Raw genomic sequence first — 24789 nt, forward strand, 5'->3', positions numbered from 1 at the left:
ACATAGTTTGCCATAGTAGAGTGGAGGCTTTATTTAGGTAACAGTACTTCAGCAGTGGGTATAGCATATATTCTCAATGATCACAGGATGTATTTTTTACAGTATTTACAGCCCTCCATGCAAAACTTTGGAGATATATACAGTACTGTAAGAGTGTCTCTTTCCAAAATGACAGCATTACATTTCATATGTGTTGTATCATCTCTGATATCCATTCTTATGAAAAAAAACCCCATCATATTTTGCTAAAAACAACAAAAAAACCCATCTTAATATGTAACAGTGCTGCCTGTGAAATCTCCCCGCAAAAATATTCAAGCACTAAATTCCTAGTTGATCTGTACATAACTCATATGATATATAATTGGTGTTATATAACATCATCTGCACAGCTATACTATTACTCTTTGGTTTTAAGAATAATTGCCCTTTCACTTGAGTCAAACAACATTTTGCGTTGGATGTCTCTATAATCTTAAACAAAGAGATAAATGAGGCTGCAGACCGTCTTTATTGGTGTGCACTGCCTTCAACTGGAGATTTTTATTAATTGCTGTGTATATATTAGGGATGGGATGATAAATCGGAATTCAATATATCGCAATACAAACAAGTGACAATACGTATCATGGTGCAGAAAAATGAATCACGATATTCACTATTACTATTCTGCTGTAGTAATCACAAATGTTTCACAAGCTCTCCATCCAAATTATATTATTTTCACTTTGTAATGACATTTTAAAATTGTTCTAGCAAGACAATGCCATCGCTAGAAAGATTTGTGTCTCAGAAATAAACAAAATTCAGTCATACTTTGGTGTCACTTAACTTTAACTTATTACATCGAATTGTGGTTGTATTGAATCGTGAACCGCGTATCGAATCGTATCGTGAGATAAGCGTATCGCCCCATCCTTAGTATATATGAGATGCTTTGCTTGAATCAAGGAAAAATTGATTAAGGTTTAAGTCGTTCCTAAGGCTTGTGCAGGCACGGTATAGTACACAAATTAGTTACTGGTCACTACGTTTCTTATGCATGGCTTTCATCAGTTCGGACATAAAGTCTCCTCCCCCTCCTCCTCCTCCTCCACCTCCTCCTGCTCCATGTAGCGTTGGTGTAGTCCTCTTGGGTGGAGCAGGAGGCAGCTTCCTCACTGAGGTGGCAGGCCGCACCCCAGCCTGCGGGGCGGCAGCGGGCGGAGGTGGAGGTGGAGGAGGAGGAGGAGGAGGCGCTCCGGCCCCCGTGAACACCTGCGGGGGCGGAGGCGGGGGTAAAAAGCCAGGATCTGGTGGCGGAGGAGGCAGAGACTGGTCAACGCCACCGAAACCAGCTGGTGGCGGCGGCGGCGGGAAAGAGTTCATCTGTGGCAGAGGCGGAGGCGGGAGAGAGCCGAAGCCCGCGGCCGGAGGAGGGGGAGGGAGGAAGTCCGGCGGGGCCTCTGAGGTGTCGTCAGAGGAGGGGGGCAGCGGCGGCGGGGGCGGGAGGCTGTCCATGCTGGGCGGAGGTGGAGGGAAGTTTGATGGCAGGTGTCGCGGGGCGGCGGCGGGCCGTGGGGAGGAGGCTTTGGCAGCCAAGGGAGGCGGTGGAGGGGGCAGAACTGGGTCTGGGGGAGGCGGGGGGAGGATCTCCGTCAGTGGTGGAGGAGGTGGAGGTGGAGGTGGGGCAGGAGAGGCGTTTCCAAAGTCCTGAGTGAACAGAGAATAAAACCAGAAACTTTAAACCATAAACCACCTGCTAAGTCAGTGTCATCTTTTAAATCACTTCCCAAAACATACCTTTATCCTAAAGCTTACCTTTAATCCTGGTCTGCTTTTAGTTGCCTCATTCATTATCAGATTTTAAATTCTCAAGATTTAGATTTACTTTTTGTCATTTGTTTGTCTTTTTTATCTATTACAGTACCTTGAGTTTTCATTTTGCACTACATGTTTTATTCCTTGCACTTGTTCTTTGTTGTGAAGTACTTTGGTTTTGAAAAGTGCTCTATAACTAAAGTTTATTTGTTTATTATTATATAGTTTATTATTACACGCTGGGTTAGTTTTTAAGTTATTCCAACCATTTGTAAAATATACTGTCGGGTGCTTATAGAGGAAGTATTTGTTTGCCTAAGCTGTTGAATTGAATTTTTGATATGAATTTTTCTGTACCTTAGATACCGGTCTTGGTTGGGGCTTGGCAGCATGTCCATTTGCCTGGTTGGGTGCTTTGGCTAGGAGAGAGAAAGAGAGAGAGAGAGAGAGAGAGAGAGAGAGAGAGCATGCAATGAAAAAGTTTGCAGCATATCAGTAAATCTGGCTTGTCATGCGCTGTCACAGATTCCCAGTCACATCGTCAGTGAAATGCTCTGTAAGGGGAGCTGGTGTTTCCTGCTACCTTTGATGGTGGGTGAGGGTGTGGACGGATTGGAGCTAGATGGAGTGCTGCGGTTCGTCCACACAGAGGTGACGGCCGCCTTCTTCGCCGCTGTTTTATAGTTTTCATACATCGCCACGCCATACTGAAAGTTCAAGAAAACAAGGAGAAGACAAGTTTATGTCTTCTTGTTCAGTGGAGATTATATTTTAGGATATGCAGGCTTAAACCAGTCGGCCAAATTCACCTTTGCTATCCGTATTCCAGTCACCCAAAGGTCCATGGTCCAGGCATCGTCACAACACAGGTACTTGATGTACTGAGACTCCTTCTGGATCTGAGGATGCTGTAGACACAAATCCACATAACAAGCATGATTAGGTCAGTCAAACCAAACTATTAAACCAAACATTTCTTCACTTACTTTGTTAATCTATACTGCCATTTTGAGGTTCACATCAATATAACTTGGTGCATTGTTTTCTCTGCTATCTTACATTGAATGCGTCATAGAAATCTTGTTATTGTCAGCCAGTATTAACATGGTTCCCAGACAACAGTGGTTCAAAACACACTAACACCAGCCTGTGGATAGACACATGGCACCGTGTCCATCTTATACAACTAATAATTGTTTTTTCCCCTCCAGCTGTTGTTGACATGAGATCATTGCTTATATTTCATTAGTTCATTCAGAGAAAGAGAAGATGCCTTCACTCTGCCTGAGGGCCATAATTAGCTCAGCGATTAGGATGATTCAATGTTTTCCATGTGATGCCTTTGTGAGCTTTAGAGTATTAGACACCACAAGGGGGCAGAATAAGTCTAGAATCATAGTGTTAAAGGGCAACATCAATTATATGGATTTTTGATTTTATATACATTATTTCTGTGGTTTAGCGCAGTCCAATCAACATTTGTTCAAAACCAGAAACCAGAGAACTAAAAGTCAAACTTGTGTGTTATTATGCTGAAATGGTATTTGTAGTTGGACCAGAAAATGTCCCATTATCCCAGGAAAAAACCCTGGGCGCTGTGCTATCCCAGTCACTTTTGCCATCTCTCACAGTTCAGTCAAGTTCACAAACATTGACTGCACCCTAAAAATAACACGTGAACAGCATGAATAACATTATGAATTCTACAGTGGAGTGCTGTTCCCCTGAAGGTTAGCAGAGAAACAGAGTTAAATGCCCTGGTGTCATGCAGAGGTGGAAAGTAACTAAATACACTTACTCAAGTACTGTACTTAAGTACAATTTTGAGGTACTGGCACTTTACTTGGGTATTTCCATTTTGTGAGACTTTATACTTTTACTCCACTACATTTCAGAGGGAAATATTGTAGTTTTTACTCCACTACATTTATCTGGCGGCTGCAGTTACTAGTTACTTTGCAGAATAAGGTTTTACATGCAAAACGATGAGCTCATAAAATTTGTTGCATTGTTGGAGTTTAAACTCCCCAACAGTATATGGAGCAGTTAGACCTGCAACATTAAAATACTTCTTAATGCATTTAACACTCTGAAAGGGACCATTCTTCAGGATGAGTAGTTTTACTTTTGGACCTGAAGTACATTTTACTGCTAATACTTCTATACTTTTACTTTAGTAAACTTTTGAATGCAGGACTTTTACTTTTAATGGAGTATTTTCCATTATGTATTGCTACTTTTACTTAAAGGATCTATCTGAGTACTTTTTCCATCACTGGTATCATGATATCAGTTGTACATAATGGGAATAGTATGAGAGATTACCTCAGGCTATTCCACTGTATATGATCGCTGAATGATGAAGAGAAATTGAGTTGCTCTGGTCCTTTAAGTAATTTTTGGCAACCAACAAATAACACCTCACCAATCTGTCAAACACACCCTAACTTAACGCTTTGGATGCCGAATACAGTTACTTTTGTGTGATCTTCATTATGCTATACCACTAATGACGCAGTTTTAAACCTGTTACTGTTTGATTCCCAACTGCAGGAGTAGATGTAAGAGACCTTGTGAAGCCTGGCTGGCCTTCCAAAATGTCCACTCTGGCAGCTTGAGGTCACATTTCCCCGCAGCACCTCACAGCCTTCATTCCTTCAACTGTAACCTTGAGTTCTCTGTCTTTCACTGCTAGGTAATTCAGTTTCCTTGCCTCTCTAAGCTCTTTTGGCTTTGATCCTCCACATCTAGTCTAATGGTATCTGCTGATTCTAGTGTTTCCCAGACAAGATAGGGGAAAAGAAAGAAAGAGTAGTTTCAGATCCCTCCAAGACTAACCACCAACTCATCCAATTCTCACTTTTTTTTTTCGTGTCAGTCAGCATCTCTCGGTCTTAAAGGAAGTAGTAAGAATATTAATCAAAGGCAGTCAGCATACTCATGAATGCTTAGTGCTTTTATTGAAAAAAAAAAAAAGATTAAGATTAAGAACTATTTGAAAAGTCCCTGATTATTTTTATCTTCTGACTTTCAGTTGAACAGGCTAAAACTGTCTTCTTTCACTTCTTCAAACTAATAGACTATTTACTGCAAGTCACATTTCTAGTAAAGCAACCAGCTGTGTGGCTGACCAAAGCGCCAGAAACCTGCATACACAAGATAATCAATTTGTGCATTAATATCTCCAGCACCATGCAATATATTGTATAACGATATGCCTCACAACTCCGACTCAGTGAAGCCGCCACATCGACGAATCAATCAGAAGAAGTGTTATTGTAAATGTTATCTTCGACATCATGGTTAGGGGAAGTGCAGCTTTCTCTGTTTATCAATTCTGCACTGATGGGATCTGCGGCTTTGAGGCTAATAGTATTTTTCGACCTTAACGTACCTTCAGGACAAAGCAGAAGTCTGTCGGGGCTTTGTATTTGCTCTTGAAATCTTTGCCGTAGTAGACGTTCACGTTGTCAAACTGGATGAAGCAGACCAGGTCACGGGACGACTGAGGATTAAAAAAAGGGAGATTGCATTATAATTTGATCTGCAATGTTTCCAAACACTGACCTGAAGATGATTTATTGCCAAATTAACATACCACGTTCTTTTTTTTTAATAAGGCTGTTGTCATCACAGCCCCCTTGCCTCTTCAACTGATACAGTATATCTTAACAATATACAGTAGCCGGGCATAATATACTGTATGAATGGTATGTTTGAGGGTAGGAGCTGCCAGGAGATCAAAGATATACAGTAAGTGAATGTACTGTAGGTAGCCAGCGGGAGGGGAAGGCTCCAGTTATATTCAGCCGGGTTTGAAACAGGAGCGGGGTTGATGAAGCAGAGAGACTACACACTAGAACTTTGTAGTCCCAATGAAAAGGGGGAAAAAACCCTCCCGCACACATTGCATTAAGGTTTCAGTTGACATAGCGTGAATATTTGCTGGGGCATTTTCATCTTTCACCACTGCTGTTTATAAAGGGGGAACTTTCGGCCCGGCAGCAGCTCAAGTGAACGCGTGCTGGACTAGAGGCTTAGCTGCTGGATGGTGCTTTTATTGTCAGTTTTTTTTTTTTTGCCACAAATGCCCCCCTTTGACCCCCTGACTCGCTGACCTTGCTCTTCCCTTTGGGTACGTAATAAATTCCCGAGGCCCTCAGCTGGAAGAGCCGCTGTTTCCAGGACTTCTTGCCGTCTTCCTTTAGGTAGAGCGCCCCCTCCAGGTCAGGCACGATGATGGACGTCCCACAGAAGTTCTCCTATGTAGGTAAAGGCATGTAAGTACGAAAGAGGATCAGGGCCACATGTGAAAACTTTAGCTGATTTGAGTTCTGAGATTAAGCTTGGACTTCTGAGAATAAAGTCGAAAATCTGAGAAAGAAGTCAGAGTTCTGAGATTAAAGTAAGAATTCTGAGTTTAAAGTCATTAAACATCAATCAAAGGAAATGTTTCACTTATGTCTTTGTTGTGTGACTGTGTCAGTGTGTGTGTGTGTGTGTGTGTGTGTGTGTATTTACCTGTATTAATAACTCCTTGTCTCTGTCTTTTATATCTTTGAGAGCTTTCTTGTCCTTCTTCCACAGATAAAAGGTCTGCAGTGAAAAAAAAAATTAATTAACATTAATGATTAGGGTTAGACTGATATATTGGGTCACCACCACTGTGTCATCCACCTCAAATATGATGGATATTTATTGATTGATCAATTGATGAGTGATCAATTCTACACTGGTTGTCTATGGGAAGCTCTCAACCTGATTGAACCTGAATTGATTCTAATGCCACATTTTCATTGGATTCCACTTAAGTATATATACTATATATATTTATTGTTATTACTACTATCCTGGGTTTCAAAGGGGAGTTTTCGTGTTCCGTGGTCTACATGCTTTGTCAGAGGCTTTTCCACCCTGACCAGAATAAAATTCAGAGGAAAAGAAATGAATCCTTGGATTTTTTTTGGGATGAAAATGTTAAGATAAAATTTTAAGATACTGAATATTGGCAAAAAACATCGGCTATCGGCAGCTATCGGTCGAACCCTGCTAATGATCGTCCTAATGTGGCTGGACTACTTTGGCTCCGTATCATATCATAGCCTTTGTTTTCATCGCGGTGAGAGAAAGCCCTAAGGGGAATTCTGTTTTGGTAGCTTTTGTCACAAGTTGAAATGGTAAATTGATAGGGACGTATAAAGTAGGTCTGTCTTTTGTTGGGGGGACGGGGGAAGGCATGATGGAGTGCTTTAAAAATGAGAGTATCTCACAGGTTTCCATACACTCCGACCCAGCTATCCCTCCCTGCCAACAGACCGAATCCATTAAATACTTTGAGATTATAAAGGAGTCCCGCTCTATCAACAAACATGCCAAGACCTCGGTGTCTTTCGCCTGAAGCTGTTTTGTTTGATACATTACAGTGAAGACATAAATGTAAGAGGTCATCCTCTGCGCAGAAAAGGACATCTCATAATTCAGACAACAATTCAACAGTGAAGATAGCCAGATGGAGCTGAGCTGAAATAACGTGGAGATAGATTTGCGCGAACGGAGGCCAAGAAAAATGGACTAGCCAGTTGTTGAACTTTCGGGGCGTCAGGTACACATCACCTATGATCACTCAGTGTGCGTCCAGAGAGGCAAAACTACTACGGATCGCTTTATAAAAGGTGCTTACAGTGCAGGGGACGTACCTGAGGGTTTTTGAAAACCTCGTATTTGTCCTCCCTCTCTTGAAAGAGGACTTTGTTTTCGCTGTCCCTCATCCATGCTGAGAGTGGCTCCACCAGGTTCTCATGGTCTTCAAACCCCCGTTCTGCCAAGAGGAAAGCAAACTCAGATGTCAGCAAACACAGCTAATCTATTATTCTATCAGCCGTAAAAACAACCCCTCAGCACACTCAGATACTAACACCGAGACTGTAGCTTTAGAAAATTAAAAAATGTCTCCAGTTATTCAATATAATATTTATGTGGTTTTCCTATCACACTGAGTCCACAGTGCGTTATTGTTTAAAAGAGAATCAAGAATGTTGTTTAATCCCTTTGTACTCTCAATGTCACTTTCCTGCTCTGGTGTTTTAACAAAAGCTCAGCTGGATCCCCTGCTTCTCCCCTCTGTCTGTTCGTTTAGCTTTGCACCATTCAAGACATCTTAAAACAAACGCTTTACCATATGTAGTATACTCTGTTTGTCACGAAAATCTTTAAATCAGCTGAGCTTGGTTCAAAATAGGTTTCACAGCCATGCAATTGTCCACTTTAAACAGGGAGGGGAATTAAGGAAGGGCTCAATAAAACACAAACAGCTCGTTTGCTGGAAGGACTTTAAATGGCATTAAAACTCGAAAACACATTAAGAGCACTTTCCACCTCCTCCCTCTCTGCCCACCCACACACTTGGTGCTGTAGATCTCCATTATGTACCGGGCATTTGACTGTAGTTTAGCCATGATTCCCAATTACAGGTTACCAATGGAGGCAGAGGTAGGCATTAAATAAATTGCTCCCAGGGATCCAGTCTATAGTTTGATTATGGCATTCACTAAATGGATGGTGTGACTTTGCTGTTGGAGTGAGTTATTAGGAGTTAAAACCCTTTGAAGTGCATTAACCACATGGTGTGGTTGGGCGGTGTGCATGGTGAGCACATGGCCGCCCCACCGGCATGCATGCACTGTAACAGCAAAGATTTGTTTGAAGGCTGCGTTGCTGTTGAGTACTGTGGGCTTTTATTGGGCATGACTCGCCTTGACTTGTTGTTTATAAAGATTAAAGGTTGCATATGTTAGTGAAATATTACTTTACCACACTAGTTTACACTACCAGTCAAACGTTTGGACACACCTGATTGAATGTACTATGTTTTTCATAATCTTAAACACATTTTGATCTAAAGGCTTATGCTGAAAATGCTTGAAATGTGTTTCTTAGACAAATATAAATAGTGAAGTTGATGCCTATGTATGAATTTCTTTCCATCAAGGCAAAGAGCGGCTACTTTAAAGAATCTAAAGTATAAGATAGTTTTGATTTGACTTTTTTGGTCACTGCATAATTCCATTTGTGTTATTTCATAGTTTTGATGTCTTTACTATTATTCCAAAATGTGGTAAAAATAAAGAAAATGTGGTGTGCCCAAACTTTTGACTGGTAGTGTAGTTATAAAACATAAAATCGTCAGGGGGGATTATAAGTGTACAAAAACTAAATTTATACATGGTTTCCATTGACAAGCTGTCACGCTGCTCTTAGTTAGTCAGAGTCGTGACACATGAACCTCCCCCTCTCTGTCTGTGAGTCAAATGGTCTAATGGAAGAGTCCAGGGTTTTGTGTGGGTGTCATGCTATAAGCAGCAATCAGTGCATCAGACAGTGTTCAGCAAATGTACACACAGGCTATCATTTGGGTAAAAACAGACACAATGTTGACCAAAGGGAAACACGCGTTTCCTCATTTGTTTTGCACTGACAGCATAAATTTCTCATATTCATTAACTCGGTCGGAAACTTTCATGTCAAATATTTATTGCGTAAAACATTAATTCCTCTTTGAAAGTTTGTCTACAGTCCGGACTGTAATTATGAGCTTAATGTTAAAGGTGCCAGTCAGGTGTTTAGGAACGCTGTCTGCTTTGTTATGAACTGGTATTCCTATCCAAAAAGCAGAAAGCACTTCCCTTTTTGTAATTGGTATCTGCTCCAACTTTCTGTTTTGGTTGTTGAAATATTGGAACAAGTTGTTTGCATTTGTCAGCATTTGTCAGCAATGCTACAGCAAGTCAACGGAGCTTAAAGCAAGTTCTCTGAAAAGTCATTTGTAGCAGTTTCTTAAGTGTATCACAACATTAACTACTACTAATAATAATAATATAGAAGAACTCACAGTAAATATGATTTTCAAGTAAAAGAATATTGACTTGGATTTGCATTACTAACAAAGGCTAACCATTTCTACTTCTAATATCTCAATAATGTAACCGCTTTTGTGATGGACTGCAAATGATTCCCCGATCATGACAAATGAGATCGGTTGTTTAAAAATATGAGGTATCTCCTTACGCTGCTGAACCTGATCAAGTTGTTAGATCGGTGCTTTCATAGGGAAACCAGATGGCAGCGAGTGGCCAGAGAGACCGATGCTTGTGAAGTCCACCAGCTGAAGTAAATATAGCACAGACAGCACAGACGGAGGATTGAGATCATAAGGCTTCTATTTCCTCGTGACAGCGAAGATGACTGACAGTGTCCGATACAGCAAATTAAACCCACCTGTCTACACTGTGTGTGTGTGTGTGTGTGAGAGAGAGTATGTGTGTGTGAGAGAGAGAGGGAGAGAGTGAGAGTGAGACTAAGAGACAGAAAAAAGGGGGGAGAGAGAGGTGGAGGGGCGTCAGATCAATGCTTCATTGTGAGCCTGCTGCAGTGTGGCTGTCATCATGCCAATAAAAACACAGTCCATCATCTGGACCTGAATGAAATATCCCACCCTGCACATTGGCCTGTGTGTGTGTGTGTGTGTGAGTGTGTACCTGTGTGTATATACTGTATGTGTATGTTTAGTTTACTTGACAATTGAAGATGAAACACACACAGCAGGCATATGTAACATCTTTGTTAAAGTGGTAATCTGCGAGATCTGTGTTTTTTTCGGTTTTGCCGCCATGTTTGGTGGTAAGCGCTCATCGCTGTGGTGTTTCTGCACTGCACCTCCCAAAGATCACCTGTCAATCAAACAGTGTGGGCGGGGCTTTGAATTTCTGTTGATGCAGTTTGAGTTTCTCTTTTCTTTGTCTGTTCGGCCATGGTGGCTATCGCTGCTCATGCTAACTACCCAGTTCTTCTTCTTCTGTTTATTCCAAACAAACTGCTGTTGCTGCTGCTGGAAATGTAAAACGTGTCACTTCCTGTATCACGCATCACAGGATTTTTCCCAGGAAATACCTACCAGACACATCCGGGTGTTTAGAACAGAAAATGTTAAAGCTTTCATGAACTGGCTGCAGGTTGAATCACTATTGTGTTGTATCTGTCTGCGGCAGAGAGTAGCAAAACAGACATTTATTTATATGAAAATGTCATGGATTATTACTTTAAGGACAACACAATACAGTCACATTTTGATAACTGAAGTATAAAGCATTGGTATGATGGCCATAACCTTCCATAGCCTCTGTGTGTGTGTGTGTGTGTGTGTGTTAATTGAGGATTGTGGCCCTGCATAACTCAATAGGTAGAGCATGTCACAAACACTTCCAGGGTTCAGGGTTCATTCCCACTGCTGCCACCCATGTCAAAAATAAAACAATACAGTTGTGATACTGTAAGGCACTTTGTATCAAGGCGTCCACCAAATGGTACACAGCATGTTATGTTACATTTCAGTTCCTCACCCAGCTGCAGGTCGGGGTTGGTCTCACACAGGCTCCAGTCTACGTTGCAGTCGCAGTGAGTCTTCTCAAACAGGTTGTCCAGCACTTCTCTGACCGTCTGCCTCTCGTCGACCATCAGCGTCTTGGCGCTGCCATCGTTCATCAGCACCTTCACCACTAACTGCCAAGAAATACTTTTGTTTACTTTACTTTGCCTTGTCTTGCTTCACTTTGCTTTTATGCTTTGCTTTACTGTTTTGATAAAACACAGAAAGAAGAGAAAAAATGTACAAATTTCTACATATGAGCTAAAGAAAAGCAATGGGCTTATGAGAAACCAGATGATGAAGGATAGCAGTAAACCAAGACAATATTTTCAATAGCCTGTGAGGTTATAATAACAACAGTCATATTTTATGATGCCAGAATCTAGCTAATATCATCCCTTGCTTTAAGTGCATTACTCTTTCTTGAGTGGTTACATCATAAGTCAAGGTTTTCTGTTATCTGCATGACACATCGAAGGTAAAGGTTTCCAGTATGATGTGGACAACAGCAGGTGTGTCTGGAGGGAGACGTCGAATCAAGCCTTAAAACACATGCAATGTGCTGTTTTACCAGTTTAATAACAGACTACATGCAGTAAATGGATGTTTCTGTATCTTAGCATTAGTCTTATCAGAGCAGTTGGAGCATCAGTGCCTCTATCTTTCTCTTCTATTGAATTTCTGTGGCCTTTTTGTCCCTTTCTCCTGGTTTGCATTCATTTCTTTTAAACAGTCTTAGTGCCCTCTTCACCCTGAGCTGGCTGAGATTAATTTGGCTCTGGAGCGGAGCGGTGCTTTCCTCTCGGGCTCATATGGCTTCGCACTTCCTCTCATCTGGAAGCAAATCCGGCTTTAGGAAGCCGAGGATCTTCGCAGAACCGAGGTCGGCTCGTCACTCGCGTTGTGTCATAAAAACGTGGGTTTCAGAGATGCTATCGTAGCAGAGGATTTGGCGTGTTAGATCACATGTTACTCTGCCTTGACCTTCCCAGGAAAACAATACGGTTAAATAGAATGTATCCCTGGATATCAATAATCTGTCCTTCCTCTTCCCTCCTCATGCAAGGTGGGTATCTTCAAAAGAGCGGACCTGTGTCGGAAATATGCTCCAGAACCAGGGGTTTTATCTTAAGCTTCGAGGGCCTGTGACCGCAGAAACTCCGCCGCAACCACTGAGAGCGCAACCTTGCTCTTCTGCACCTCACAACCGAGGACAGATGTTCCTGTGAAAGTGGCCAGAGGTGTGTGTTTCCTCAGTGCTCGCACAGCACCAGTTTCATTTGCTCTTGCACCATTCGCTTGCTTTCACACCATCATGCCTAAAGAAACCGTCCTTTGATTTTTGCTCAGAAAACTACAATTGTGGCAATTGTTGACGAGGCATCTTTTTGCTGAGCTCTGTTTTCCTTTAGACTTCAGCCAACATATAAGAATTTATAATCCCCATCTTAAAACTGTCACACCCATGCAACTTATGAGACTTGTGAGCTAAGCCATGAGACAGAGTAGTAATGTACAACTTGACGTTTTAGGATTTGCAATCATTGTCAGATATCACGGTTGCTCCATTACATCAAAAATGGTACGCCATTCAAACGGCATGAAAGTAGTTTGATTTAGTGTAAAATCACAGTTCCTGATGCGCAGGTCTGCATGCGTGACCACATGTGCCAGCAGTTTGGTGCGCTGCTTTGAAGATGAGAAAGTGTCCACATATCACCCAGAGAGGAAGCTATCCCGCAGTAAGTTGGCCGGATAAAAGAGCCATCCATTACTTTGATTAATGGCGCTGCCAACAAGAATAGGAAGAAAGAGGCCTACTATGTTTCGACATTACCTCTTTTACAATGACTTCCAGATAGCTTCCAGATACCAGATAGATATTTCACAATGTTCTGTCGTGTTTACTGCTGCCAGTGGATTTCAGAGTCGTACACATCAGTTCAGTGTTTGTTTGCCTTACCTTTTTAACTTTGGCTTCCTTGAGCTTCTCAAGTGCAAGCTTGATTTTGTCTGCCTTCATCTGGGCCTCGATTTCCTCCTGAATGGGACAAACAATAACATGCAATGACACAGTGGAATTAAGTAGAAGAGTAGATTATTCATCTGTCATTATTTATCATGTTGTAAGACAGGGGCATGTCATGTCTTAATAGTGGGACAAGTCATTCTGTTGAAGCTACGCTAAGCTAGTTTGCATATTGGCGGCTCCAGATGGCAGCGAGAGGCAACTGTTTGAATAATTTGATACCCAGAAAGAAGAAGAAGAAGTGATGTCAGTAAACTTCACACTGCACACTCTTGTTTACCAACCCGGCTGGTCTCTGATGCTTTATACCAAAGGAAACCAAAGGGATGAGCGGCAAAGATCTAACATTGGTGAGTCCAGCTTTCTTTGGCGGGAGCGCTGCTGACTGCTGTTTAGTTTGTATTTCACTCTTAAATTTCAATTTGTCAGCTCCTGTGGGTGGAGAGGTGACCATACTGACACCAGAGTTTAATTTGGGCAAATAGGGTGAATCTACAGCATCTCAATTAATGGGGATGGGACGCTTTTTGCTACTGCAGCTCCAGTTTGGGATTTAGGCTGATAAGACGGGTGTATTTTTAAAAATCTTGCCCAGCGCAGCTTTAATGAACTTGTACACATCTTCCTGATGGTGACGCACTCGTTGCCTCGGCACACCTGGTGTTTTCACCTCAGAAGGATGAGGTAACACCACCCGCTAAAGCAATAAGCTCCCGTCTGGCTTTCCCCACCATTGCCACATCTCACCTCCCTGCTCCAACCTTTGGTATTGATCCTGTTACTGTTTCCTGTCTCATGGTTCTGTGTGTGTGTGTGTGTGTGTGTGTGTTTGATCTGTTCCAGACAGGGTCTCTGCTGTTTAGCCTCATGAGGCACTGTAACTGTAACAGATGCCTCCACTGCGCCTTTGTCCAGAAACAACTTTGCCATGATCTCACCGTCCAACTGTTATAAGAGAAATACCACTCTTCAGACACTTCTGTTTACCAGAAATTCATATGCTGGTTTTTAACAGATGCTGGCTTCTCGTTGATGGAATCTACTTCCTTATTATTAAAACAAAAAAACATCACTAGAGTCCATCCACAAGAACATGGAAACTGGTGATGTTTTCATCTAATAGGATCTTGTCACGCAATGTTGACAAAGTGGTTACTGGTGGTTAACCAGGACACGTCACCATGTTGGAGGAGTGACACTAAAATAGATATTTTTACATTATTGCCTCTCTCTGCTCCATTTTTCCCTTCTTTCATATTATAATTTGAAAAGCCTTCCACTGCGCAGAGATTTCGATTTGCATCTTATTTGTTTTGTCAAGGAGGAACAGGCAATAATGTTACAACTTCTCCTTTTGTTGTCACTCCTGCTGCATGGTGGCATGTCCCTCACAGCCATTAGTAACCACTCTCCAAACACTCTGACAGGCCTTTTTTTAAGATTCTCCTTTTTTAATTCACATTTCTGACAAGTTCCAAACAGTAGAGAGCAGAGGTGGGGACTCGAATCACATGACTTGGACTCAAGTCAGGCTCGAGGTCACAATTTTAATTGCTTGAGACTTGACTTGATGCATGAAGAGAAAACTTGAGACTTGCCTTTAAAAAGGTTTCTGAAGTCTTGACAAAAGATCTTGTGTTTGTGTAAATGACTTCGATTGAAAGTGATGAGATTTTTTCCAGCAGACGACTGAATTTAAATTCTGTTTTCTGAATTTGTATGGAATGATTGAATTTATTGAAGTTGAAACTGATTATAGAAACAAACTCATGATGAAGTTTTTATCCTATTAAAACCATATTGCATTGAAAAGTCCTAGATATTCTGTTTTCTTTAAGATATTAAATTGATACTGGACTCTTGATTTGTTCTGACTTGACTTGCTGTCCTGACTTGACTTGCTTGAGGAGACTTGACATTAATGACATGGACTTGAGTCGGACTTGACTGGTAATCCATATTTAGACTTGGGACTTGACTTGGGACTTGTGCCTCAAGAGCTGAGACTGACTTGGGATTCGAGCAAAGTTGACTTGGTCACACCTCTGGTAAAGAGAGTTCATGGTAAGTGTTGACTCACCCTTGAAGGCTTCGCACCCTGAGGGGGCGGAGGTGGCGAGAGGGATGCGGAGGAGGAGGCCGGGGTGCTAACTCTGCTGCTGCCACTGCTCTCAGGCGATGTGGGGGAAGAGAGGGAGGGGGCGGGGTAGGTGCCCAGGCCCTGGGGTGCCGGGGGCAGGTCCGGGGGCGGCGGTAAGGGCTCCTTCAGGCCCCCGATTTCTGCCGCCAGTTTCTCCTCTGTCGCGTTGAGGTCGGCCACCAGATCAGCCATGAGTGCGTCCAAATCATTATCCTCCAGTTCATTGAGGGACTCTGGTGTTAGAAGCAGAATTGGTTTATTTGCCAAGTACAAAAGATGACCAGGAATTTTGATTTAGTAATGTATATTCAGGAAAGGTGCCAAGGCAGGTCTTCTTTGTCACAAAATATTAAAACAGCCATTATTGACTGACTAGTCCATTTTGGAACAGTTACCTCAAGTTTTGTGAGCACCCACTGAAGTGCTTTTTTCCTTTATTGATGTTTTTGTTTCAGGAATATATTGACAACTAACTGAAGTACTGGCATCCATGGTCAAAGGGCAACAAGGGGGGGGGGGGGGGGGGGGGGGGGATAACCAAAATGGAGCGCTAATAACAACAGACACTGACCTTGCTGTAATATTATTACTTCTTTTACAGTCCATGAAAGCCAGAGGCAAACAGTGAATAATTAGCAGGCACAGTGACCTTAATCTTTGTCTGAAATCGCAGCCTGAACAGTAGCCAGATACACTGCAGAGGCAAAACGGAGTGTTTTTCTGCCCTTTTTACGTCAGCGTCGATTCTCCCTGTGATCATAATCATTTTAATTTTCTAGGTAATTGATGAAACATACAGTAACCCCCACCCCCCACCCCCACGGTGCAACTGGTGCACTGTAGTAATAGCCATTACGCCAAACCCAAACACCCAGCCTCTGCAGTATTTCTGACACTGCACAGACAGTCTCAGGGCTACGAATATAAGTCACCATTCAGGTCTGTGAAGCCGATGGAGAAGTTGACTTCCTTGTTGGTGCTGGAGGGAGATTCTGGAGGCACGGTTTCCACCCCGAGACTCTGCAGGGAGGAATGAACAAGGGACCGTGTTTATAAGAGAATGAATGCAATTTCTGTGCAGCCACAGGAGTTAGCGAAAACCCCTTGCAAGAACCCCAGGGTGCTCAGTTACTATAATCCACAACACATTCGGAGCGCTCTGAAAAATAAATTGTCCTGATGATTATGTAAGAAAGCATGATGTTTACATGACATCTGTTTTTAAGTATTACGCATAACTTGACTTGTATGTTTAATATGAAGCACCTCTGGTAACATGGAGGTGATTTGAAATGACTGGTGGTTTGGAAAACAACATCAAAGGGATCAGCAGGGCTTTTTGCAAAAAAAAAAAAAGGGTGATGTCTAGCTAGCTTATGAGTTTGCCATTTGACCTCCTTTCTGAAAGAGAGTGTAATTTATGGTTGTTAGATGACCACAAGGAGTGTTTCCCCTGCTGTGTCTGTTGTGCTTGCCAGTCTGAAGTGTCTTGGTGATCGATGGTGGGTTTTAGTGCAGTTGTCATCTGTCTCTAAAGTAGAAAAAGTCTATTTACTGCTGATTAATGTATTATGTGAGAGAATTGGCCATGGACAATCTGGAGAAAACATGTGTTGTTGTTCATGTGTTGCTTGTCTGCTTGTCATATTATAGCATGAAGAGTAGGCTATGGATAAAGGGTTTCATTCCAAAATGCTGTAGCTATTTATCAACGCATTTCAGCTTGAATTATCCTGCCATGCCATGGACATTTCTGGTACCAAATAGCGCTCCCACTTTTTGGGTCTTTTTGACTATATTTATCATAAAAAAAACAAAATCCACCCAAAATTCAACAGCCAGTACTTCAAAAATACAGACAAAAAATAAAAAACATATAAAATAAAAAAAATAAAGAGATAATTTCTAAGCAAAAGTCTTGGAATGGAGCTTTGGAATTAAACACTTTGTATGACCATTTGCTACGTTTTCTGCATGTCTATTTTATGTTTCACGTCTTACGGTTGTCATGGCAACTGACTGAACTCACCTGAGTGAGGAGATCCATCTCCCCCAGCAGGTCACTGAACATGGCGTCGATGTCATCCATCTGGTAAAAGCAACAACAGAAGAATGAGACACAGCAAACGCTGGAAGGGAAGACTGCAAAACTATTTTCTCATCATGTAACGAGAACTCAGACAATCATCCATTGTCAAAGCACAATGTTGATGAATGCACTTTATTGATTGGTGCTGCATGCCAAAGATTTTTCATTGATTGGATGCGGTTGTCAGGATGAATGACAGTGACAGAATGTATCAAATGAATAGTGAAATTTCCATTTGCATTTAAAAGCTTTACCAACATAATTGTAAGCAAGACTTACAACTACACACGCATGAATTACCAATATTTCTGCTTTTTATGTTACACACCCAGCTGTAAGATATTACTTCACTTTGAAACGTTTGAGGTAGTAATATGTAGCCCGAGGCTATGCTGTCTTACACAACATCTCCAGTGTAGACTGAAGGAAGAAAAAAAAAGCATGTGTGCATAACTCCAGGCATTCATTATTGGTTGCAACTTGTCTGGTAGCTCTCTCAACTAGAGAGCTTCAAATCTGCAAGAATTGTTGCCATTTAGATATTTTTGTCACATTTATAACATGTTGAATTGACACTTTAGCAGAGGCAGGTTATGATTTTCACTGTATGCGGACAGAAGCCTCTGACAGGTTCATACCCATCAGTCAAGCAGAGTCTAACTTCCTGGTGATCTCCATCAAAACACTGGTCTAATTCTGATGTGTTCATACATGCCATCTCCTGACACTCCTGCTTTCTCAACACTGTTTTGAGTGCTGAACTGAATGAAGGTTCTCAAACATACTCCAGTTTAAACCGCAGACCTTCACCTCCCAACACACTATTACAGTCAGTCCTATAATCTCATTCAACAGCAGTATGTGTAGGATAAAGCCCTCACTCTGCATGATTACAGTATGCAGTAGATATACAATAACCAGTAGAAATCATACTTCAGTGCACTTCAACACATGTTCACATCATCATATATGACAATGACAATGCATTATTTTAAATACTGTATGCTATTACTTAAAATACTCAGACTAATGCTATTTCCCATGACTTCAATTACTGTAAATTCACAAAACACTGATCCCTAAAGCATGAAACTGAGAGTCCTAAGAAAAATGAAACCATGCATACTTGTACTGTACTTATTTTACTGTATATTGGATCAAAGGTCAATACTGACTCATACACCCCATTCCTAGAGATTCATATACACAGTTTAACCCAGACATGACCCACAGTTAGACCCAGACTACGGACGTACGGAATGAAAATCAGCATCACCAAGATTAATTATTTCAGACAAAAGAAACAAAATAGCCTGTGGGTCGACTGGAGTAGCTGTGTTTTTCCTGAAAACAACTCAAGAGGATTCATTGGAGATTTCCATAGCTAATTATGTATGCTGTCTCTGTCTCTCACACACACACACATACTATGTGCAGCCCCATTTCTGGGAGCAAATGTTATGACGGGCTAGAATGTGCAGTCAAAACAGACTCCCTGTTTTCCTATAGTGGAACATGACCGGTTCAGCTCAGGAATAGGACTTCATCAGAAGTCTCAGTAGAGTGTCAATAGAGTTCATTCAGTCACAGGAGTGCATGGATGGGGCAGCAACTTCAGTGATGGCAGACCTGCAGTATATATGGAGTACAGTACAACTGCTCACTCCTCCTCAACCTATAGCTACAACATCACCTACATCTACAAAGAGCCAGCAGATAAGGGTTCAGTATTTTTTTGATCAGCTGACACCTGACAGGAAACGTGGCTGCGATCTGTCTAACCACTAAATGTGTATTATTATATTACTGACCGTGTTGTTGAGCTCTCTCCCACTCTGAGTCTCTCTGATCTGATTTACACTGGCCTACTCTTTTTTTGCAAATTGGAGTTATAAAAACATTTCTTGTTGTTTTTTTGTTTTTTTAAGTGCAAGTTAGCTAACAGGTAAACTTGAATTACAAAGAAGGAATTCAGGTCAAAATAAAAACATAAATGGCAATGACTTCATTTTGTCTTCAGTCTAACAGTCTAAATCTTTTTCTTTGGCTCCCGTTCAAGTTCACCATGCGGTTAGCTAACCTGCACTGCAAAAACTGTGGCTCCACTGAGGTTTAACTCAACCAATGAGATCACTTCTGCCTCCAGAGCAGCTCTGCCTCCAAGAAATGTTTGTACAACCAAAACTCCAATCTTATTTTTCTGCTGTCATGGCACATTAAATATGAAAATATTATCTTCCAGAAAGTGAAATTCACTACCTTCTCCCATCACAGTTTGGATTCAGTGTAGTAAAGTTTTAGATCAGACTATAAGGACGAAAATGTTTGCAGAAATTAAATCAGCAGCCAAGTAGACAGCCGGGAAAAGCTGTTAGTCACTTTGTGGAGACAAGTGTGACTGATTCTGTTCCAGACCAGAGTTCATACAGCACTCATCTGAATGTGAAATGGAAATGGATCAATATTGTTTCAGCGTCTTAGCAGATGTGTATCTGTGCGTGTATTGTTATGAAAAACTGAAGCTTATGAGAAAATGAGTGTGGTTGTTTTCACTCCTCCTTTAATTGAATAGACTGCTTCGAGTAGATCTTAGACAAAAAAAAGATGCGGGAGTGAATAATTTCGCAAGCAGCGGCATCATATTGCAAGATTGAAAGATTTCTCAAAAGAATGCCGTCAGAATGGAAAACTGACTGCATTTCTCTGAGAATCAAACAATGATCTTTATGTGTCCTGTGTGTGTGTGTGTGTGTGTGTGTGTGTGTGTGTGTGTGTATGTGGATTTGACGATGGATTTATGTATGATACAAAATGCACTCACTTCTCTTTCTTACAGTTATTTGTGCTCCTCCACCCCTTCTACAAGAATGGCTGGTGGGCCTCTAAACAGAAGGAAGTGGTAAAGGGCAACTTCCTGCGCCTTGCAATGTTGAAATCGTGTCAGAAATGGTGACACAAGGAACCTTTTGCAAATCCTGTGACCCTGTTTAGTCTCCAGCACTAACATTATGTCACGTGTGTTTTAATGGTCTGAAAACAAATAAATTGCATGCACCAAATTTACAATTTACATTTTGGTAAATACTGTGATTTTCCACATAATGGATGCACTAGCTGACTGCTCTGGCATCCGCAAATGGGGATCTTTTAGATTAACAAACACACAAACAAGCATTTTCCTAACTCCTAAATTTTATGAGATAAACAAGCAACTTCAGTTTCAAGAATGCATGGCTTAAAACACCAAAAGCATTTGGCATCAGCATCAAAATAAATGTCTAAAAAGCATCAGTCTTTGATTATTTTCATTCCTCTGGATCATTTGTTTCTCATTTTGCTTTGGTATCACATTTTATTTTGTATTATGACAACCAGTCGCACTGCAACAATCCCTGTATGATTTTGGCCCACGTCAGCTATTTGCTCACTAACAGTCACACAGAACACATAAACACTGTGTGAGCGGCTGATGCCAGTCTCAATGTGTATTTTTAAAGTCACACAAGGAAAAGATTAGTGTATCAGTCAAGTCACTCCCACCAGCTGCTTTTCAGAAGCCAAAGACATTAAAGGGAGTGGTCCCAACTCCCATACAGTAAGAGAGGAAAGTCAGAGAGGTCAACCATGGAAATAACAGGCATCAGCCATGGAGGTAAAAGTTGTTTTTTGGTGAGAAGGTGAAAATTTACAACCATCAGAGGAGCAACAAAACTTAATCTACTGCTTCTACTCCACTACATTTAAGAATTAAATTTACAGCCTGAAAACAAGGTTATGTAAACAGATATCTTGCTGTTGACCCAAAAGTTACTCTGTCAGATTATAATGCAAGAAAGGATTCATATCAGAATCGACTCTGACAGCAATGAGTATGCACTCCACCCATCAACATGGAATAAAAGCTTAGGAAACATTACATATTTATTTTTGTACTTCCCCATTCACACGTTCATTATGCGTACAATTGAAGAACCACAGTGAAGGTGTGAACCTCAAACTGATGTCATCTTAGCAAACAGCATCTAGCAATGATTGTCAGAAGAGCCTGCAAATATGATTCTTGTTCCAGTGTAAAACCCAAATGGGCATGGATAAGGAAAGAGTTAATCCTGCAATATGCTGCAACATCTACAGCTGCAGAAATCAGGCTTTGACAAGGAGCAGATTTGAAATCATGCTGGATCCCAAGTTAAGAGAAGATTTATATCAGCGTTACTGGAGAACCTTTAGAGGACTTCATGGTTGGAAGTGAAGGACTGGCATGACTAAAGCTGTTTCAAAGAGCAGCCATTACTGATGCAGAATGTGCTCTGAACTGGGCTCAGTTTTCCATGTTAATTGGACATGGTTGCCACAACGAGGCCAGATTGATGACATAGATTGGCCTCTTTAAGGCGAGATGGACAGAAGAACAGGATAACTTAATTTCCTTTCAGAAATTACATTTTGTACAGCAAGGTTCATGTTCATGTTTATTATGTCATCTATTAGCTTTCTGCAGTATAAAGGTATGTAAGTATGTTCTCATTTGAGCTCGGTTTATTATCATAAAAATATGTTTCTGCTTATTTACACCGTCTCTATTTTCTTCCTAGAAACCACTCTGAAACTATGTGATTTGTAGGCATTTATAAATATTATGGGAAACACTTGGACACAAAACCTGGCAACCTGCCAAACCCACATAATGCATTGTGAAACACACCACTGGACTTATGGTATCCGCAGAAATTTCTTTAGAGAGACTGAAAATGTGGCACGCAAAGTGACTCTTGCATTCTCAATAAAATCTCTTTAAAAAAGGGAATAGGCTATACAGTACATTTTCAACTTTTTATATGAATACACATGTGGAAGTCATGACCCTCTGGCGAGAAAATGGAAAACAGACGACAACTCTAAGTGGCCGTATCGAAGCACAACATGTATACCTTAATGTAAAGATCATCTCAAACAACTCCCTCTCTTACTCAGATCAAATATCGACGCTTGGAGTCAGATCTGTTTACATGGACATGGACTGAATGTACTGCATTGTAAAGTGGAGAAATTAGGGGTTCACTATAGCAACAGCTAAAGTCTGAAGGGCATGAAATCAAGTTACGAAGCAGGACGCTTATGTTAGATATCTCAAGTGACATTTAGCAATACACAGGATCTGATGTAACTAGTCCTTATGTAGAAATCTAGCTTGAATGTCAGAGGAAACCTGGGTGGGTGACAGCGGGTGTGTGATTGGGGTTATCAGGCGCCTCCCATCACAGATGTTTCACTGAATTTTACCCACAACACCCCCAGAGGCTTCAACAGGAAGTTCTGGCATCCCATAACCCCCCCCCCTCCAACACATAAACACACAAAGACATACTCTTCTACTCTGCACCTATCCTACTCTGACTTTACACCTACCAAAAGGTTAAACGGTGAATGGTATCCCCAGTTTCAGCCCCTCTCTGCCTACCCCAGTAGTTTGAAAAATGCAGTGAAATGGGCGTGGAGAGCAGCAGTGGGGGTGCGACTATCAAAGCAATCTGATTACGTATTTCGCACCATGAAACATCTCGATGACGTTCACCCCTGGAAATAAGAGAATGGTCGATTTAACCCCTAAAACATTGTCAGTTCAACATGTGCACTTATATGTGGAGGCAATGCCTAGTATTGTTGTATTTTATCTTAAACAACACTTAGATATCATCTTATTAGTGTTTCTGACCGCTTTAAATGGAGAAAAGTCATCAAATGCCCATTTTACTTCACACACATGCAGTTCTGTGACACTAATTGTATGAAAACAACTGTAAAACCGATGTCAATCCTTGATTCTACTGAAAATCCCACCACACTAGAGTCTGGTCTAACATCAGGTCCAGTGTCCTCTGGATTATAAACACTAAAAGAAAAACAGCCTGGCCACTAAACTGCCTTGCCCCATCATTTATAATGGCTACTTTAAGAGGTATACTTCACTAGTAATTCAATTTACGACCCTGTGATTTACTGTTATCTTAGGAGCCAAATGTACAAAATGTTTCCTACATCAAGGACAAAGCGACAGTGCTATTAGCTTGGCCATTTTAAATAAAAGGCCAACCCTATCAGTTTCATGTGGTTATTGAGTCACACACTACTCTGCTATTAAAGCAAGGTCCACCCAGTCGGAGCAGTATACAAAACCACATATACAGTAACACCCTTTCCAGCATATCACATTATGCCTAATTATGATTACCTTATCACTATAGAGGAATACAATGAAGCCTCCTTTCATAAGAAGAGAAAGGGCTGGGTGTTGTGACTGTTTGATGCCATTTTCTGCGCTGTTATGATAACATTATTTGGCTGCTTTTAAAAAGTCTGTATCACACAGGAAAGCTTAAATCAAAAGATTTTGTCAGGAAGCCTATGATTGTGAGTGCAGTATGAACTTTATCCGTCATGTCTGTTCAGGGAGATACAATCTACTGTAACTGGATGTGATAAATTGTTTGATTTATCAGTAGAATAAACTGCATCTAAAACCAAAATGCCAGTTCAGATATGAAAAAGTCACAATCAGCAGAACTCAATGTTCTTTCCGTACGCTCAGATAAAAGCAGCTATGGGAGTCGACCGTTAATTGAAGGTAGAGTTATCAAACATAACAGAGACGTAACTCACCTTTGACAATATTTTAATCCTTTTTTCACCAGTCAGTTTCAAGATAAGAGCTTCATGGACATCAACTCCACCTTAAAATGTTATTCTCTGATAAAAAAAAAAAACTTAAAAAAAGACACTCATATGCAGGCAGATTTGGGTGTGTTGAACTGGATTGCATCTGGCTCTCTGACTGTTAACTTGGCTTCCTGCTCAATGCGGAAGTTCAGGTCCAGACCTGTCAGTGCATTCCTCCGAGAGCCCAACACTTTCACAATAGTCCTGTCTGGGCAGCACTGGGCCGTCCCCCTTAACAGCCTGCTTATCTGCACTGTAGCTGGCTGTACACAGCGCTGCTTCAAAGCCCCAGACGGAGACAGAACAGTAAAAAAAACACACCAGCCACGTTTGCTGTGACTTCTAATCAAGGAGTATGGTGTTGGTAACTGGCAGCCTGTTGAGGAGATGAAGTTTTTTTTTGGGGGGGAAAGCTGGGTTTCAGTGAAAAGGAGAGAACGGCTGATTCAGCAGGAGGAATGTGAGGATCTAGGTTAATAATTCACCTCATTGAAAATGATTTACAGCGGTTCTTTAGAGACGAGTGGTAATGTGGCACGTCAGAGCCAAGGCTCGCAGTGAAGGATACCAGACTACAGATCTATATTGTCCTG

General features: G+C 41.4%; 1 protein-coding gene across 2 annotated transcripts; it reads right to left on the bottom strand.

Moving 5' to 3' along the window:
- Window positions 1-3: 3 nt before the first annotated feature.
- apbb1ip (amyloid beta (A4) precursor protein-binding, family B, member 1 interacting protein) lies at window positions 4-24314 on the bottom strand. Of its 2 annotated transcripts, none has more exons than XM_071541841.1 (14): window positions 24140-24314; window positions 17420-17479; window positions 16323-16410; window positions 15331-15623; window positions 13185-13262; window positions 11196-11355; window positions 7497-7618; window positions 6322-6396; window positions 5919-6062; window positions 5195-5305; window positions 2610-2708; window positions 2384-2507; window positions 2158-2213; window positions 4-1692 (listed from the first exon to the last, which is right to left on the bottom strand). In XM_071541841.1, exons 2-14 carry the CDS (start codon window positions 17477-17479, stop codon window positions 1018-1020), a joined length of 2085 nt encoding a protein of 694 aa, XP_071397942.1. In that variant the 5' UTR covers window positions 24140-24314; the 3' UTR covers window positions 4-1017. The 2 variants fall into 2 exon arrangements, with proteins under 2 accessions (XP_071397942.1, XP_071397941.1); XM_071541840.1 differs by having other exon boundaries at window positions 2158-2219.
- Between the last annotated feature and the right edge of the window lie 475 nt (window positions 24315-24789).

This window comes from Centroberyx affinis, unplaced genomic scaffold, assembly GCF_046629955.1.
Source record: "Centroberyx affinis isolate AG114_WGS23_722 - 3 ecotype Tasmania unplaced genomic scaffold, CSIRO-AGI_Caff_v1 ptg003958l_1, whole genome shotgun sequence".
Classification (NCBI taxonomy): domain Eukaryota; kingdom Metazoa; phylum Chordata; class Actinopteri; order Beryciformes; family Berycidae; genus Centroberyx; species Centroberyx affinis.

Excerpts from the sequence above, each read along its gene's own strand:
- apbb1ip (XM_071541840.1), bottom strand. The coding sequence starts at position 17,479 with ATGGATGACATCGACGCCATGTTCAGTGACCTGCTGGGGGAGATGGAT. Across the intron at positions 2,709-5,194 it reads ACTTCTGCTTTGTCCTGAAG|CATCCTCAGATCCAGAAGGA; the intron begins GTACGTTAAGGT and ends TTGTGTCTACAG. Across the intron at positions 1,693-2,157 it reads AACCAAGACCGGTATCTAAG|GACTTTGGAAACGCCTCTCC; the intron begins GTACAGAAAAAT and ends CTGTTCACTCAG.